The 15,573-nt window shown below is 27.7% G+C and overlaps 1 protein-coding gene across 1 annotated transcript in view; it reads left to right on the top strand.

Moving 5' to 3' along the window:
* LOC136082742 (piggyBac transposable element-derived protein 2-like) overlaps positions 1–60 on the top strand; it is a 705-nt gene extending 645 nt beyond the window's left edge. Inside the window, exon 1 of the mRNA XM_065802164.1 lies at positions 1–60. This exon is cut by the window's left edge and continues 645 nt beyond it. Coding sequence (XP_065658236.1) covers positions 1–60 — 60 coding nt within the window.
* Positions 61–15,573: the final 15,513 nt, after the last annotated feature.

Here is a 15,573-nt window from a genome sequence, read left to right as displayed (position 1 = left end):
TCTGGTCTTTTGCTACTTAGATGGTTTGATAACAAATGTGTTCATATGACCTCAACATAGTGTTCGGCTAATGCATCTGATAATGTTAAACGATGGGATCAAAAAAATAGGAAATATATTCAAGTACCTTGCCCAGAAGTTGTAAAAGAATACAATTCTGGAATGGGTAGTGTTGACTTGGCTGACATGCTTATTAGCTTATATCGAATACCCATGAAAACAAAAAGATGGTACTTACGTGTACTAGTTCATTGCATGGATATATGTAAGATAAATGCTTGGTTGCTGTATAGAAGACATGCTAACCAGTTGAATATTTCTCAGCGTAGCCAACTTAACCTCCTTTAATTTAGCAGTCAAATTGCTAACGCTTTAATAATGAAAAGTAAACGAGTTGACAGACATATTGGCCGACCGATAAAAAAATTATCAACTAATTCAGATTTAACTGAAACACGAGGTCGCAAAGTTCAGGAACTAACACCCCAAAATGATATACGATATGATGAATTTGGACACTGGTCAAATCCTCAAACTAACAAAAACAAATGTCGATTGTGCAAAAAAACCGTTCGTATTTTTTGCTTAAAATGCAGAGATTTTTTATGTTTAAGCAATGAAAGAAATTGCTTTTATCAGTTTCATAGAAAGTAGGAACTTCTTTTGGAAACTAGTTTTAAAGTAAACTAGTGATGACTTATTTTTCATATTGGCTAGTTATTGTTATTTAACTAAAAATAATAATTTAATTTTATACCCTAACCGGTCAAAGTTGCCATATGGCAACAAAAAATATCTCAAAAACTACTTATGTCAGCAAAAAAAAAATTATTGATTATTACTTAGATACACAAAATGTATCTTTAAATAAAAAATAAAATTTTTTCTTCTATTTGTTCTAGTACTGACCTGTAAAGGGATATATATATATATTTATATATATGTATATATATATGGCTATTTCCACGAAGGAAGAGATAAATTTCGTGTTTAAAAATTTCTTTTTTCAAAAGGTTTTATTTCTTTATTTATAGTTTAAACACCTTAAAATCATTGTTAAAATAAATTTTGAGTAGAAAATGTTTGAACCGAGTAGATAAATTTGATGAATATTAGCAACTGTTTGTTCTTTTTATTATTCAAAAAAGTGAGTAAAATTTGAGGGGAGTTATTGCAATATTTTAAACAAAACATATCCATATTTTTGTTTAGAAAGAATCTTTGAGATTACATATATGTCTTGAGTAAAAATACTTTTACTATTTAAAAATAATTCAAGTGTTTTTTTGTCACATACACATCTGCAAAAATTACGTTGCGTCACTGAACTAAAAGCTAAAAAAGTTTAATTATCGCAATAAAAATATGGTTTATGGCGAGGTTTTTTAAGAAATTATATATTTTAATGTAAACTTTTAATCATTACTAAAAAAAAGATTGGTCAAAAAGCATTGTATTAACATATAGTTATAGTTTAAAAGCTGTTGCGTCACTGAACCCATCGACGGAATAATTAGCGTTTTATAAAATAGCGCGGTAAGGAAGTCAAAATATTATCCAAAAGTTTAGATGTAGTTGTGGGTTTTCAAATTTTTTAAATTCGAATAAATTTTTGCATTTTAGTATTGTGAAGGGCTATTAGTAAATATTACTAATCTTTTGGATTTATGTTAACATTTTCTTATAAAGTTGTAAATTTTTAAGAAATGGAATCAAAATTAAAAGTAAAAAAAAAACGTTATGCAAAATACCAAGCTAATTATGTTTCTCGGAATGCTGATAAAAAGAAAGAAATGACCAAAGTTAGATCTAACACATCAATAAGTCCGTAGGATGACATATAGATGGCAACACAAATACCGAATCCGTATTGTTTTTAGAAAGTACCAACCTTCAAACGATATCTGTCAAAGTTTCATGACAATCGGACCATTATTTACCAAGTTAGTGTGTGAACGATTGAATCAACTTTTGTGAATTAAAAAAAATGGAAAAATCAGAATTTCGTGTGCTCATTAAACATTGCTTTTTGATGGGAAAAAACACGGTGCAGACCAAACAATGGCTTGATAAGTGTTATTCGGACTCCTCTCCATCGAGGCAAATGGTTGAAAAGTGGTTTGCTGACTTTGAACGTGGTCGTACAAACACCGATGATGCTGAACGCTCCGGTCGGCCAAATTCGGCAGTTACTGAGGAAAACATCAAAAAAATCCATAAAATCGTCATATCCGACCGCAAATTTAAATTGAAGGAGATTGCCGAGGCCATAAAGATATCAGAAGGCAGTGTGTTTACAATATTACACGAACATTTGGGTATGAGAAAGCTTTGTTCGAAATGGGTGCCGCGTTTGCTAACACCGGACCAAAAACAACAACGAATCGATGATTCTGAAGCATGTCTGGCACTATTTCACCGAGATAAAAAGGAGTTTTTGCGTCGCTACGTCACAATGGATGAAACATGGATCCACCATTTCACTCCTGAGTCAAATCGACAGTCGGCTGAGTGGACACCAGCGGGTGAAAGCCGCCCAAAGCGCCCAAAGGCTCAAACTTCTGCTGGCAAGGTTATGGCCTCCATATTTTGGGATAGCCATGGTATATTGTTCATTGATTATCTTGAGAAAGGTAAAACGATCAACAGCGAATATTACATGGCATTATTGGAACGATTGAAGGCTGTAATTGACGAAAAGCGACCGCACATGAAGAAGAAAGAAATTCTCTTTCATCAAGACAATGCACCGTGTCACAAGTCAATGAAAATAACGGTAAAAATGAATGAATTACACTTCGAATTGTTGCCCCATCCACCATATTCGCCTGATTTGGCCCCCAGCGATTATTGGCTGTTCTCAGATCTCAAAAGGATGCTCCAGGGAAAGAGATTTGGATCGAATGAGGAGGTCATCGCTGAAACTGAAGCATATTTTGAAGGAAAAGATAAATCGTTCTACAAACATGGTATCGAAAAGTTAGAGAAGCGCTGGAATGACTGTATCGCCTTAAAAGGAGACTATGTTGATGAATAAAATCAAATTATGTCAAAATGTTGTTGTTTTATTAGCTATCCTACGGACTTATTGAGCGATGTGTTAAGAGATATCGAGAAAAATTGAAAGCCATCCTAATAAAAAAGCAGCTTATGCTGCTAAAGCAAAATTAAGAGTTTTAAAAAAACGCGCTTTAAAAAGAAAACTTTTAAATCAATATCAAAGACCAAGCTCATCTTTTAAAAACGTTGAACAAAGAGGAAAAGTATTGAAAAAAGTTTTAAAAGCACTACCAACTTCAAAGGAGAAACAATCTGAAATTCTTTCTATTCTTTCAAATACTTCTGTTTGTAAAGATAATTCGGGTCTACCTCCAGCATGTTCAAAGCTGTATGGTCTTTCTGAAAGCGATGTTTTAGCAGTTGTAAACTTTTATGATGAAGATGAAGTTTCCCAAATATAACCAAACAAAAAAGATGTCACTCGAATTCAATTATCTGACGGAAAAGCAAACAATATTCAGATACGTCATTTATATTATACGCTAAAAGAAGCTTTCAAGTTATTCAAGGAAAAGCATCTGCACATAAAAATTAGACTCAGCAAATTTTGCGACCTTCGTCCACGCAATATAAAATCAGTTACAAAATTTCCGCATAATGTTTGTGTTTGCAGTTTGCATGAAAATATGCGATTCGCCTTAAATGCATTAACAAAATCAATTCAAGCGTCTTCAATCAAAGTTTGATCTGAGATGATAAATAACTTTGTTTGTGAACCGTACACAAACGATTGCGTCTATGACAAATGCGTTGCATGCAAAGGTATGAAACAGTTCGATAAACACTTGCAAACTGTTAATACATTTGGTTTCGAAGTTTCCTGGAACGAGTGGAGAAAGCCTGAAACTAAAACATATGTAAACATTGAAAAAATTTCAAAAAAGTCTACTGTAACAGAACTCATCCAACACATATCAGCGATGCGTGATAAGTTCGTTAAACACGCATTTGTAAAAAAAAAACCAATCAACAATTTTATTAAACTGAAGGAAGTTTTGATGAGTGTTAATTCTGAAATTGCGGTAATCCAAGTTGACTGGGCTGAAAACGCTAGGTGTTTCTATCAAAATATGCCACAAGCGGCTCATTTTGGTCAAAATCATGTTTCTATCATGACTCTAGCAGTCTGGAACATTGAGTTGAAAACATTTGCCATAGTTTCAGATTCAACTGATCATACTAAGTCTTCCGTTATACCGTACATTGACAAAATTCTTCACTTTATTCCTGATCAAGTCAAAGAAGTACACATGTTCAGCGATAATGCCACTTCTCAGTTCAAAAACAAAAGCATTATGGCTGCAATGGTTGTGTTTGAAAAACGTTTTCGTAAAAAATTCTTCTAGCATTTCTTTGCAGCGATGCACGGGAAAGGAGTGGTTGACGGAATAGGCGCAACTGTTTAGCGAATCGCAGCCCTGAGAGTTAAAACTAGTCAATACGAAATCAGGTCAGTAGCAGATTTTGCGTTAGCATTACAAGATTTGCAAATATCTGTAATTCACATGTCAGAAAACGATACAAGACAACAACAAAATGAACTTGGATTCAGTTCAATTTTAAGTTATTCAAGAAAAATCAAAGGTATATCAAAATCACATTATTTTTATGTTCACGTTTTTATGATAACGTTGTTCCGATGCTATTTTCACCTGAGTATAATTAAAATTTATTACAAAATTACAAAACTTTTTAAAATGATTTTAATTTCGTCTTTTTGTTTCGTCACTGATTGTTGCGTCACTTAACTGATAGTTTTTTTTCTGTAAAACAAAACTTTAAAATGTGAAAACTTTATTGTTTGTGGCTTTTTTTATGACTACCTTATTGCCAAATGAATAAATTACAACAAAAAATCTAATAAGTCAAGCAAGAATTAAAGTTTCAGCGAAACTCCATTTAAAAGTATGCTTATAAAAAAACACTTTTTTCCGCGTTGCGTCACTGAACTCATGTTTTAATTTTTCCTATGTAGCGATGTTATGTTGATACAATTGTGTTTAGTTTATAATATAAAATTTTAATTCAAGATTGATTTAGAGTAATAAAAAATTATTTTTGAGTTATAGAAAAATTTCTATTAAAAAAAATCTCTCTGCATGATGCGTCACTGAACTATGGAATTGGCCATATATATATATATATATATATATATATATATATATATATATATATATATATATATATATATATATATATATATATATATATATATATATATATAATATAGTTTTTATGTATACATTATATAGTTATACATAGTATACCTGTTAATAATTTATTGAAATCAACATCATTTGAAGTGGTAGAACATTAAGGAACTATATAAAAAATTTAAAAGAAACGTTATTATTCCTATTTATGAATCTATTTTTAAAAATCATCATTGACACATCTTTGATCACTTTGAAACGTAATTAAAGTTTCAACAAGTACTGAAATATAAGGAACTGAAATATATACTTGAAGGAGCTACCGGCTTGGTAACAGCTACTTTCGTGGATTTCCTAAAACCTTTTAAGGTCTTCAAACCTTTCATTAAACTTCATATTTCTAAAATTGTTACGTTTATTTGTAATATAATAATGATTATTATTATTGCTCTAAAGTACCATTATGTAAACTACGTAGACTTAATACCTGTTAAAAGTTTATTTTTATTGATTTAACCCTTTTGCTGACTCTTTTTTCTTTTTCTTAATCGGTTTACTGAGTTCTTCTTTTAAAAAACTAGATTCGTTTTCATTTTCTAAAAATAAATATTTTATTATTATGTTTAATTTGTGTGTTCAAAGATTAACCCAGAAGTATAAAATCTCCTTTTAAATTTTTTCTTTTTAATTGTATCAAGATTATTTTAACTGTTTATTAATAGTTGTTTAATAGCTGTATAAGATTAAAAGTTTAAAAAATTTAATATTTAGCTTTCAATCAGCTAGAGATTTTTTTTTTTTTTTAGCTTGCTACATGTAACTGGCGTGTAACTATAATGTGTAACTACAACATTTAGCGTGTAACTACAAAGTGTTGATACATACACGTAAATAGCTACAATAGCTACAAGTTGTAGTTTTGTAGTTAGTTACATGTTTTACATCCATTTATAGTTACATGTTGCAGCCTACAACATGTAACTAAAATTGGATGTAAAACTTAACAAAAATTTAACTTTAATTTAACGTCAACATGTTGGACAAAACTTTTTTGCGGAAAGACTTTATTTAATTGTTTTTAAAAAAAAACACAACTAAAAGATCGGAAATGTTTATTGTTTTTTTAATTCAGAATGTTTTTATTATTATTTATTTAATGTTTTATACTGTTTTTCTTACATATATATATATATAATATATATATATATATATATATATATATATATATATATATATATATATATATATATATATATATATATATATATATATATTTTGATTAATTTATTTGTTTTAATAATTTATTTATGTACGAATTAACAAAGCGGAGTTTATATATACTGATATAGGGAGAACACGCAAAGAGTAGTACACGCATCGACTTATTTAGGAAGAACACGCAGGAAGTGTAATAACACATCGACGGGTTTGGGCAGGGTTAGGTTAGGGCTAGGGTTAGTAAATTCCCCTTAGGTTAGGTATGTAATCTTTTATGGATTAGGGTTGGGCCTGCAATCTTTTAAATAAAAGAAAGAAAAAATATTAATAATCTGGTCTTGGATTTTATCGTTTACTTTCGTCCAACACGAACGTCCTTTACGGTAGAAATATATCGTGTTGTGTGAAAAACATTTAATAGTTCTATATATATATATATATATATATATATATATATATATATATATATATATATATATATATATATATATATATAAACATGTATAAATAAACAAATAATATTTTACTAACTTTTCTCCATCGTCTTTACTTGAGCAACCTCTTCACAAGACTGGCTAATTAGAAAGTAAAAACATTATTGATTTAAATTGCAATAAGTTTATTATATTTTTTGTATAAAGTAATAAAATAATGTAAATTTCTTTTCTTTTTTTGTAAGTTTTACTTCCATTTTTTCATACTTGTGTGTTTTGGACGGTTAATCATACTGACATATAAATGCCATTATGAAAAAGTTTAATAAATATTTTACAACCGGATTCCTTTCCTGGCGTTAGCATGAAGCAGGTTGTACTGAATTATATGTTACCAGTAGCAGGATAACCTGACTTTACATAAGGATAACCTGACCGATACTTTATCTTCATAATAAAATCTTGGAGGTTTATATACCTTGTATGATTGTTCAGATATAGTTAATCAACATTTGATGTATCTTCTGCAAATTTATATTTTTCTTTTGCTTCTGATTCGGTGTCTAAATTTTTTCAACAACTATAATATGTATACATTGTAATTGCTATATTAATTTTTTAACAAAATTTAAACTTTATTATATCATTTATTAACTTAAATACTATAAGTTTTCCATCTGTAAAAAAATTAAAATGTATTAAAATCAAATAAACTACAATTTATTTTAATTTTTATTTCTCATAAAAAAAACTTTTAATTAACAAAAAATAAATTAATTATTATTAAAAATATTTAACTAACCAGCTGTTAACAAAATTCTTCCAGAAAATCGTAGCCATCCAACTTCTTGGCAGATTGATTTTGCTGTGTCAATTTTTTTCATGTTTATCCAGCGTGGCCAACAAAAATTTGTTGATTTTCTTGAAGATATAATGGACAAAACATTTTCGCTCATTGCATTAACCAGCCAAATTAGAGGTAAATAATTTGTATTATTTTCCTCATCAAAGACAACAATTGAATATATCATGTTACTGTATTTCAATGTATATACTAAAATGTCAATGTACAAATATATTATAAATAAATAAATGTATATATATATATATATATATATATATATATATATATATATATATATATATATATATATATATATATATTTATATATATAAATATGTATATATATATATGTTTTTATATATATATATATTTATATAAAATAAAATTTGAATATACAAATATATATATCTATATATATATATATATATATATATATATATATATATCTATATATATATATATATATATATATATATATATATATATATATATGTTTATATATATATATATATGTTTATATATATATATATATATGTTTATATATATATATATATATATATATGTATATATATGTTTATTTATATATTAAAATTTTGTTTTATGTGAACTCTAAAGTAATTTTAATTATAGCTTACATAGAACTCCATAACATTTGACCCTTATAATACAAGGACAAAATGTTATTGAATTATCTTTATCAAATGAAACGTGAGTGACTCAAGTGCAACGTGAACAGCATTTTAGTCGCTATTGACAATTCAATACTTAACGCATTAACAAACCAATACTTTACGATACTTACAATAATACTGTCATTGGAGAGATGTACAATGAGAAGTTGAATGAGCACAAGAAAGCTCTAGAATGCATTCATAGTATTGCTCTAACTACTGACTTTTGGACCTCCACCAACAATGAATCGTACTGTGGGATAACAGGTCATTGGATTGATTCTGAGTGGAAACTGACGTCTGTCGCTTTAGCTAGCATAAATGTTGAAGAAAGGCACACTGCTGATAATGTTGCCAGTTTCTATGAAGAGTTTGCCGCAACGTGGAACGTTGCTGAAAAAATTAGCTGTATCGTAACGGACAGTTCACAAAATATGGTTGCTGCTATAGGGCGGACGGATTACAGCCATATACCGTGTATTGCACACTGTCTTCAACTGAGCATACTAGCAGGTTTGAAAGCAGCTGATTCATCTCCTATTCTGGCTAAATGTCGACACCTAATTGGACATTTTAAGCGCAGTTCAAGGAATACATCAGAGCTAAAGGCCAGACAAGCCAGTACCTCTAACAGGTCTGACGATGTGAAGTTTCACAAATTGCAGCAGGATGTAGCTACGCGGTGGAACAGTACCTACCTAATGTTAGCCAGATTGCTGGAAGTGAAAGATGCCATTAAGCAGTATCATATTGACCATCCCGAGAATTACACTGGAGATAAACTAAGGGAGTTGGACTGGGAGAAAATGTCAAAATTTGTTACGGTATTGGGTCCACTTGCAGATGCTACTGAGTATATTGGTAGTGAACAGTATACTACATGTTCCTCTGTACTTCCGTTAGAAGCATTTTTGCGCAGACTTCTGCGGGTTAATGATGACGATCCAAGGTATATAGCACGTTTCAAATCTGCAACACTAAATGACTTCTCAGGTCGCATTGAAAACATTGATGCATTGCCAACGTTGCAAATGGCTGTGGCATTAGACCCACGTTACAAGAAACTCGGCTGTCTCTTAAGAGAGAAACGTGAAGCAGTTTGGACAATACTTTGTAATGCATTTCGGGTGTACTGTAACCAAAGACAGAGAGCTGAATGTGAAACTACTACCAGCACTGGCGAGGCATCAGAACCTGTGCGTAAGAAACTGAAACTTACTCTGTTGGTCAGCGACTCGGAATCGCAATCCTCATCAGATGAATCACAAACAGTACATGGCTCACTGGCTGAGCTTACACGATATCAAGAAGAAGGTGTAATTCCAGAAACTGAGAATCTCCTCATGTGGTGGCAACTGAACAGGCATCGTTACCCTAACCTGAGCAGTTTTGTGCAGACAATTCTGTGTGTACCTGCTACTTCTGTTCCTTGTGAAAGACTGTTTAGTTCGTCAGGGTACATTGTCAACAAACTGCGATCTTGTCTACTTCCAGAAAACGTTAACGTCCTCGTTTGTTTACGTGACTGGCTATAGTGATGCCTACTTGTACTTGTCAATTAAACTGAATACAGTATAGCAGGCATTAAGTGTCTTGTTTGTTAACGTTTGTGAATACTGTAGTTAGTTAACGTTTACCAATAACAACTTCACCTCACCAGTGGTGAAAAGCAGGTTATTCTGTCGACTTCAGAATTAATCGAAATTAATCGATTAATCGATTAAAATTTTAGACAATTAATCGAACAAAAAAAAATTAATCAGTACCAGCCCTAATATATATATATATATATATATATATATATATATATATATATATATATATATATATATATATATATATATATATATATATATATATATATATATATATATATATATATATATATATATATATATATTATATATATATATATATATATATATATATATATATATATATATATATATATATATATATATATATATATATATATGTAATATACAATAAATAAATGATTTTAAGATTAGCTTTAGAGTAACATGATATATAAAAGTGAGAGTAGTTAAAGTATGGTTATATATCGTTTATATATGGAAGAGTTAAAGTTTATTAATAATATAGAAAATGCTACAGCATTCTTGTTATGTTAACCAGGAATAGATTTAAACAAACTCTCCTTGTCTCTAATTCTCATTCATTTCTTGTCTTGAATCACATTCCAAAATCAAAAAGCATATGTAAAAAACATGTGAAAAAAGTGCATGAAAATAAAGAATAAAAAGAAAAATCTACCTTCTAAATGCAATTCAAAATCCATATCTTGTTCTGCTATATCAATAACTTTTTAGTTTAAAAACCCCCATCTTTTTAAATAAGCATTAGCCATCTATTACAAAATGTATAAATTATGTTAGTGTATCCTACAAAAAGTGTGTTCAATGTTATAAAGAACAGAGCTGTAATAAATTAGTAAAAAACATATATGTCTAAACATATATACACAAATACACACAAATATATATATATATATATATATATATATATATATATATATATATATTTATTTATATATATTTATATATATATATATTTGTATATATATATATATATATATATATATATATATATATATATATATATATATATTTATAAATAACTTGTATTATTTATATATCGGTATAAATACAACTATACAAAAAGTATTATTATACATTATATTAATAATATGGTTTTATAATAACATTATTTAATTAATGGTATAATTATAACTATATAAAAATATACACTAACATATATAAAACACACACACGCAAATATATATATATATATATATATATATATATATATATATATATATATATATATATATATATATATATATATATATATATATATATATATATATATAGATATAGATATTTATATATATATATTTATATATATATATATATATGTAACTTATATTATTTATATAACAGTATAAGTGCAATTATATATTAAAAAGTGTTATTATACATTATATTAACAATAGATGATTTTATAATATCATTATTTATATAATGGTATAAATATAACTATATAAAAAATATACAGAAACTATATAATGTTATAACTATAAATGGTACAACCTAGCATTAAATGAGTAAAATGTATTTTTTAAAGAATTATGCAATATATGTTGCATAATTCAGGTATATACTTGATTTTATTCTTTGGGAAGTAGAGATATTTAATCATACGAATCTTTTAAGCTTTTTTTTAAATCAACTATTTATAAATTTGCTGATTTTTTTTTTATGTCCACGATATCCACAAGTATACGATAATTAAAAATAATAAGTACATTTTATTAGTATTATTTCAAGTTTTAAAGAATTAAAAAACCATATGAATAATATTACATCCTTGTGGTATTTATTTTGAGCTTCATATGCAGCTTTTTATTTTGAGCTATTTATTTTGAGCTTCATATGCAGCTAAAAATAAATATATATTTTTTACTACATATAATTACTACATATGTATACTATTACTACATATGTATGTACACTATTACTACATATGTATACTATTACTACAATACTACCTATGTATATTATATTACTATAGTACTACATATATATTTTTACTACATTTATGTAGTAAAAAAATAGCGAAAGAGTTAACACTAAATATTTGAAATTAACAAAAAAATATAATAATAATTGTGCTAAAATTTTTAAAACATAATTTCATATCTTAACAATATCTAATAAGTTGTACTACAGTACTAGAAATTTTGTTTGGATTTAGGCAGTAGTTATAACTACTGCCTAAATCCAAACAAAATTTCTTGACTTTATAAAGTCACGATTTAATAATATGTTAATGGAGCCGAAATAAATTGTTTTTGAAACGAATAAAGCTAGCAATGATACTTAAATAAAAAAATATACAAGCTTCCCTATTGAAACTTATTTTAGTCTAAACGGGAGAATAAACAAACTCAGTACATTCAAAAGACGTCTTTATAGGACGTTTTATATGAACCAATTTATATGAAAATAAATTGGTTCAAATAGGACGCGAAAAAAACGTCATTTGAACGTTTTCTCGGGACGAAAACTTATATTTTACCTTTAAAAAAAATCGAGTTTCGATCGTTCGTAAATGACCAAAAAAGATGTCTTCTAAACGTCTTCCCGGGACAAAAATAAAAGCTAGAACTTCGTACATAAAAGACGTCTTGTGAACGTGTTACGTCGGACAATGCCGGCTGGGTACGTATAGTTAATTCTTAAATAACAATAGCCATATGCAGTCTTTATATTCTTTTTACGTAGACTGTAATCTGTAATCTTAGTATAGTCTACTTAGAATTATAAGTTTATTAATTATTATTAACTTATAAATAATTAATAAACTTAAATTTATATTAATAAATAATATAAATACTTATTTTCTATGTAGACTACATATAAGTTTTTCTTACTAATAAAATATTTTTATTCATAAGAATAACTACGTATCTCTTATTCGAATAAGAGAAATATAGTTTATATTCGCAATATATTATTAGCAATATTATTTCTATATATTGATATATATAGCAGCTACAAATAGCGTTACGTTACAGTTAAAATATAAATTAAATTTATGTAAAAGAAAAACTTAATGAAAGTTACCTCGCTTTTTTCTCCAAATCAATTTTTCTTTGACTTTTTGTTGACATGATAAATTTACGATGTTACAAAGTTATAACTTAAGTAAATGAAATTTCATAAACAAAAAAGGACTACACATTCAAGTAAAATAGCGGATAAAACTCGTTATTCTGATATTTACAAAAATAAATTAATTTGTATGACTCCTCAAGAAATTGAAAGATTAAATCAGAATCAATTTTCTTATGAATACAATGATAAACGAATTCAAGTCATCAGTATGATTTTTCAAAGAGTGAGTCAATTGGAATTTTTCATGTTAACCCTCAACGTACAAAATTATTTACTTACAAGTGATTCTGAAAAAATAAAACAAAATTTATTTAAAGTTTCGAGATTATTATTATATTATATTTGCTGTAGATGGTGAAAAAAATTTGAACACATGACAGCTTTTATTAGTTTATGAGGCGATTATTTCAGAATTAACAGCGATGATCTTGTTGATTATATGAAACCATTGGCTTCACTTGTCATGACTGAAAGACAATTAGAAATATGGTTTGAAAATGATTCCATGAATTGTTAGAATATCATTATTTTTTACAATGGTTTCGGGATATGTGATGGTGGATTTGACGAATAAACATTTGAATTTGCTAAACTTCATATCATTAATCATGTTAGTATTTTTAGTTATACAAGTAATTTAAGTTCTACCAAAAGTTTAATTCAAATTCAATATCCTCCAACAGATAAACATCAAATAATGATTTAAAAAAGTATTCGAGGTGGTATGTCAACCAATGGTACACAAAAATACGCCATTGATACAGAATAATTTGAACCTAAAATAAAAGAACACGAATTAAACAATGTATAATTAATTAATATATAATGATATATTAGGAGGTTGTTTATTTTTTATGGACGAAAATGGACAATATGGTGGGGCTCATTTAAAACCTTTACCTTTTCATAAGAAATATTATTTTGATTTGGAATGCATCACTTTGGATGATCTTATTCAAAAATATCATCATATTAATTTAAACGGTTTTTCAACAAGTGGTTTGGTTCATTGTCAAATTACCATGTCAAAAACCAGAATACCGAGATCGAGTAGGAGGGTTTTCATCTATAGTAGAAAAAGAAATAATATCATAACAAGATTATTCTCCTACTGAAATAGTATCTAAACATTATTTGAAAAAAAATGGAAAATATAATATAGAAAAAGACAAAACTATTGAATTAGTCATGAGATTAAGTTCGCATGAAATGTGTGAATTTTCAGACACTTTAATATGGTTAACCACATGTTGTGGATGTGTTGTTGAAAAAATTTATAAAGTATTATCTCTTTAGCGTTACCCATTAGCCCGTAAAATGGTAAAAGAAAATATGGAAAAAAGGAAAGAACCTATTAAAATGGGAGACAAAGTGATAGACGCTTCTTGTAAATTACAAATTAATGGACATTACGGAACATTAGGTCAACAAATTGCGCAAAATCTAAATACTGTTTTTATGAATCAAGAAAAAAAAGCTTTTCAAAACATCATTAATATTTTTTTAAATATTCGAAACGTTTTAATTCGAGAAGGTAAAAGTGATGAAAATATAAAATTATTACTTCCTTTTATTTTCAAAATTTGTTATATAACGATCGAGTGTTGAACCAGAAAGATATAAATTGGAGGTTTTTTAAAAAAAAAGTATGTTTAGATTATTACAAGACACCTGATTTTAAATACGATTATTATTTTAAAGAAAATCTTTTAAATTTGATTAGCGATGTCAAAACTAAAATTTTATTTCATGATAAAAACAATCATCAAGAAATAAAAGATGTCTTTGAACTTTTAAAAACAAAAGATCATAAAAATGCTCTCATTTTAACTAGCAGTTAAAAATATAAATTAATTAACAAATCTTTACGTATTGTTGCTTTGCAAATTGGATTGATTATCCAATTTTAAAAAAACTCATTATTTGTATTCGACTCTTTATGCTAAAGAAAATGATCATTTTCAGAATGAAATACATTACTATAAAAAAATTATAAAAACAGGGCTAAAGGAGTACCTATTTCATTATTTTCAATTATTATTTTCAAATTACGTAAACGGTTTTGATACTTTTGCAGCTGAAAGATTATTTAAAAATTTACCCTATCAATTGATTAAAGAAAAGCAACCCATCGAACAAAACAGTTCGTAATGGTGTTGTTGCAGGTGGTAATAAAAGTGCTGGAGAGGCTGGTGGACCTACCATTCCTAGATTTGACGATCCTTTTTATGATGATGAATCTGAAGTTGTGACTTTTAAAACAGCATTTCGTGTTATGACTAAATCTGAAAATTTGGATCAAGGTAAAGTTATTTGTATTCCCTGGGAATTTCTTACTATGTGTCATTCTGATGAAAACTTAGCTCGTATTTATGGTTATGGTGCTTCTTGTTGGGCTCCCATATCTGCTGAGTGTTATATGAAAAGAAAATTGATATATGTTATATGTTAGAAATCATGCTGAAATACCTATTGGTGCTGGTGGTTTCTTACCTG

The sequence above is a fragment of the Hydra vulgaris genome, chromosome 07, assembly GCF_038396675.1.
Source record: "Hydra vulgaris chromosome 07, alternate assembly HydraT2T_AEP".
In the NCBI taxonomy this organism is placed as follows: Eukaryota; Metazoa; Cnidaria; class Hydrozoa; order Anthoathecata; family Hydridae; genus Hydra; species Hydra vulgaris.
Note: the sequence above shows the minus strand (reverse complement) of the source record. Positions and strands in the feature narration are given on the sequence as shown.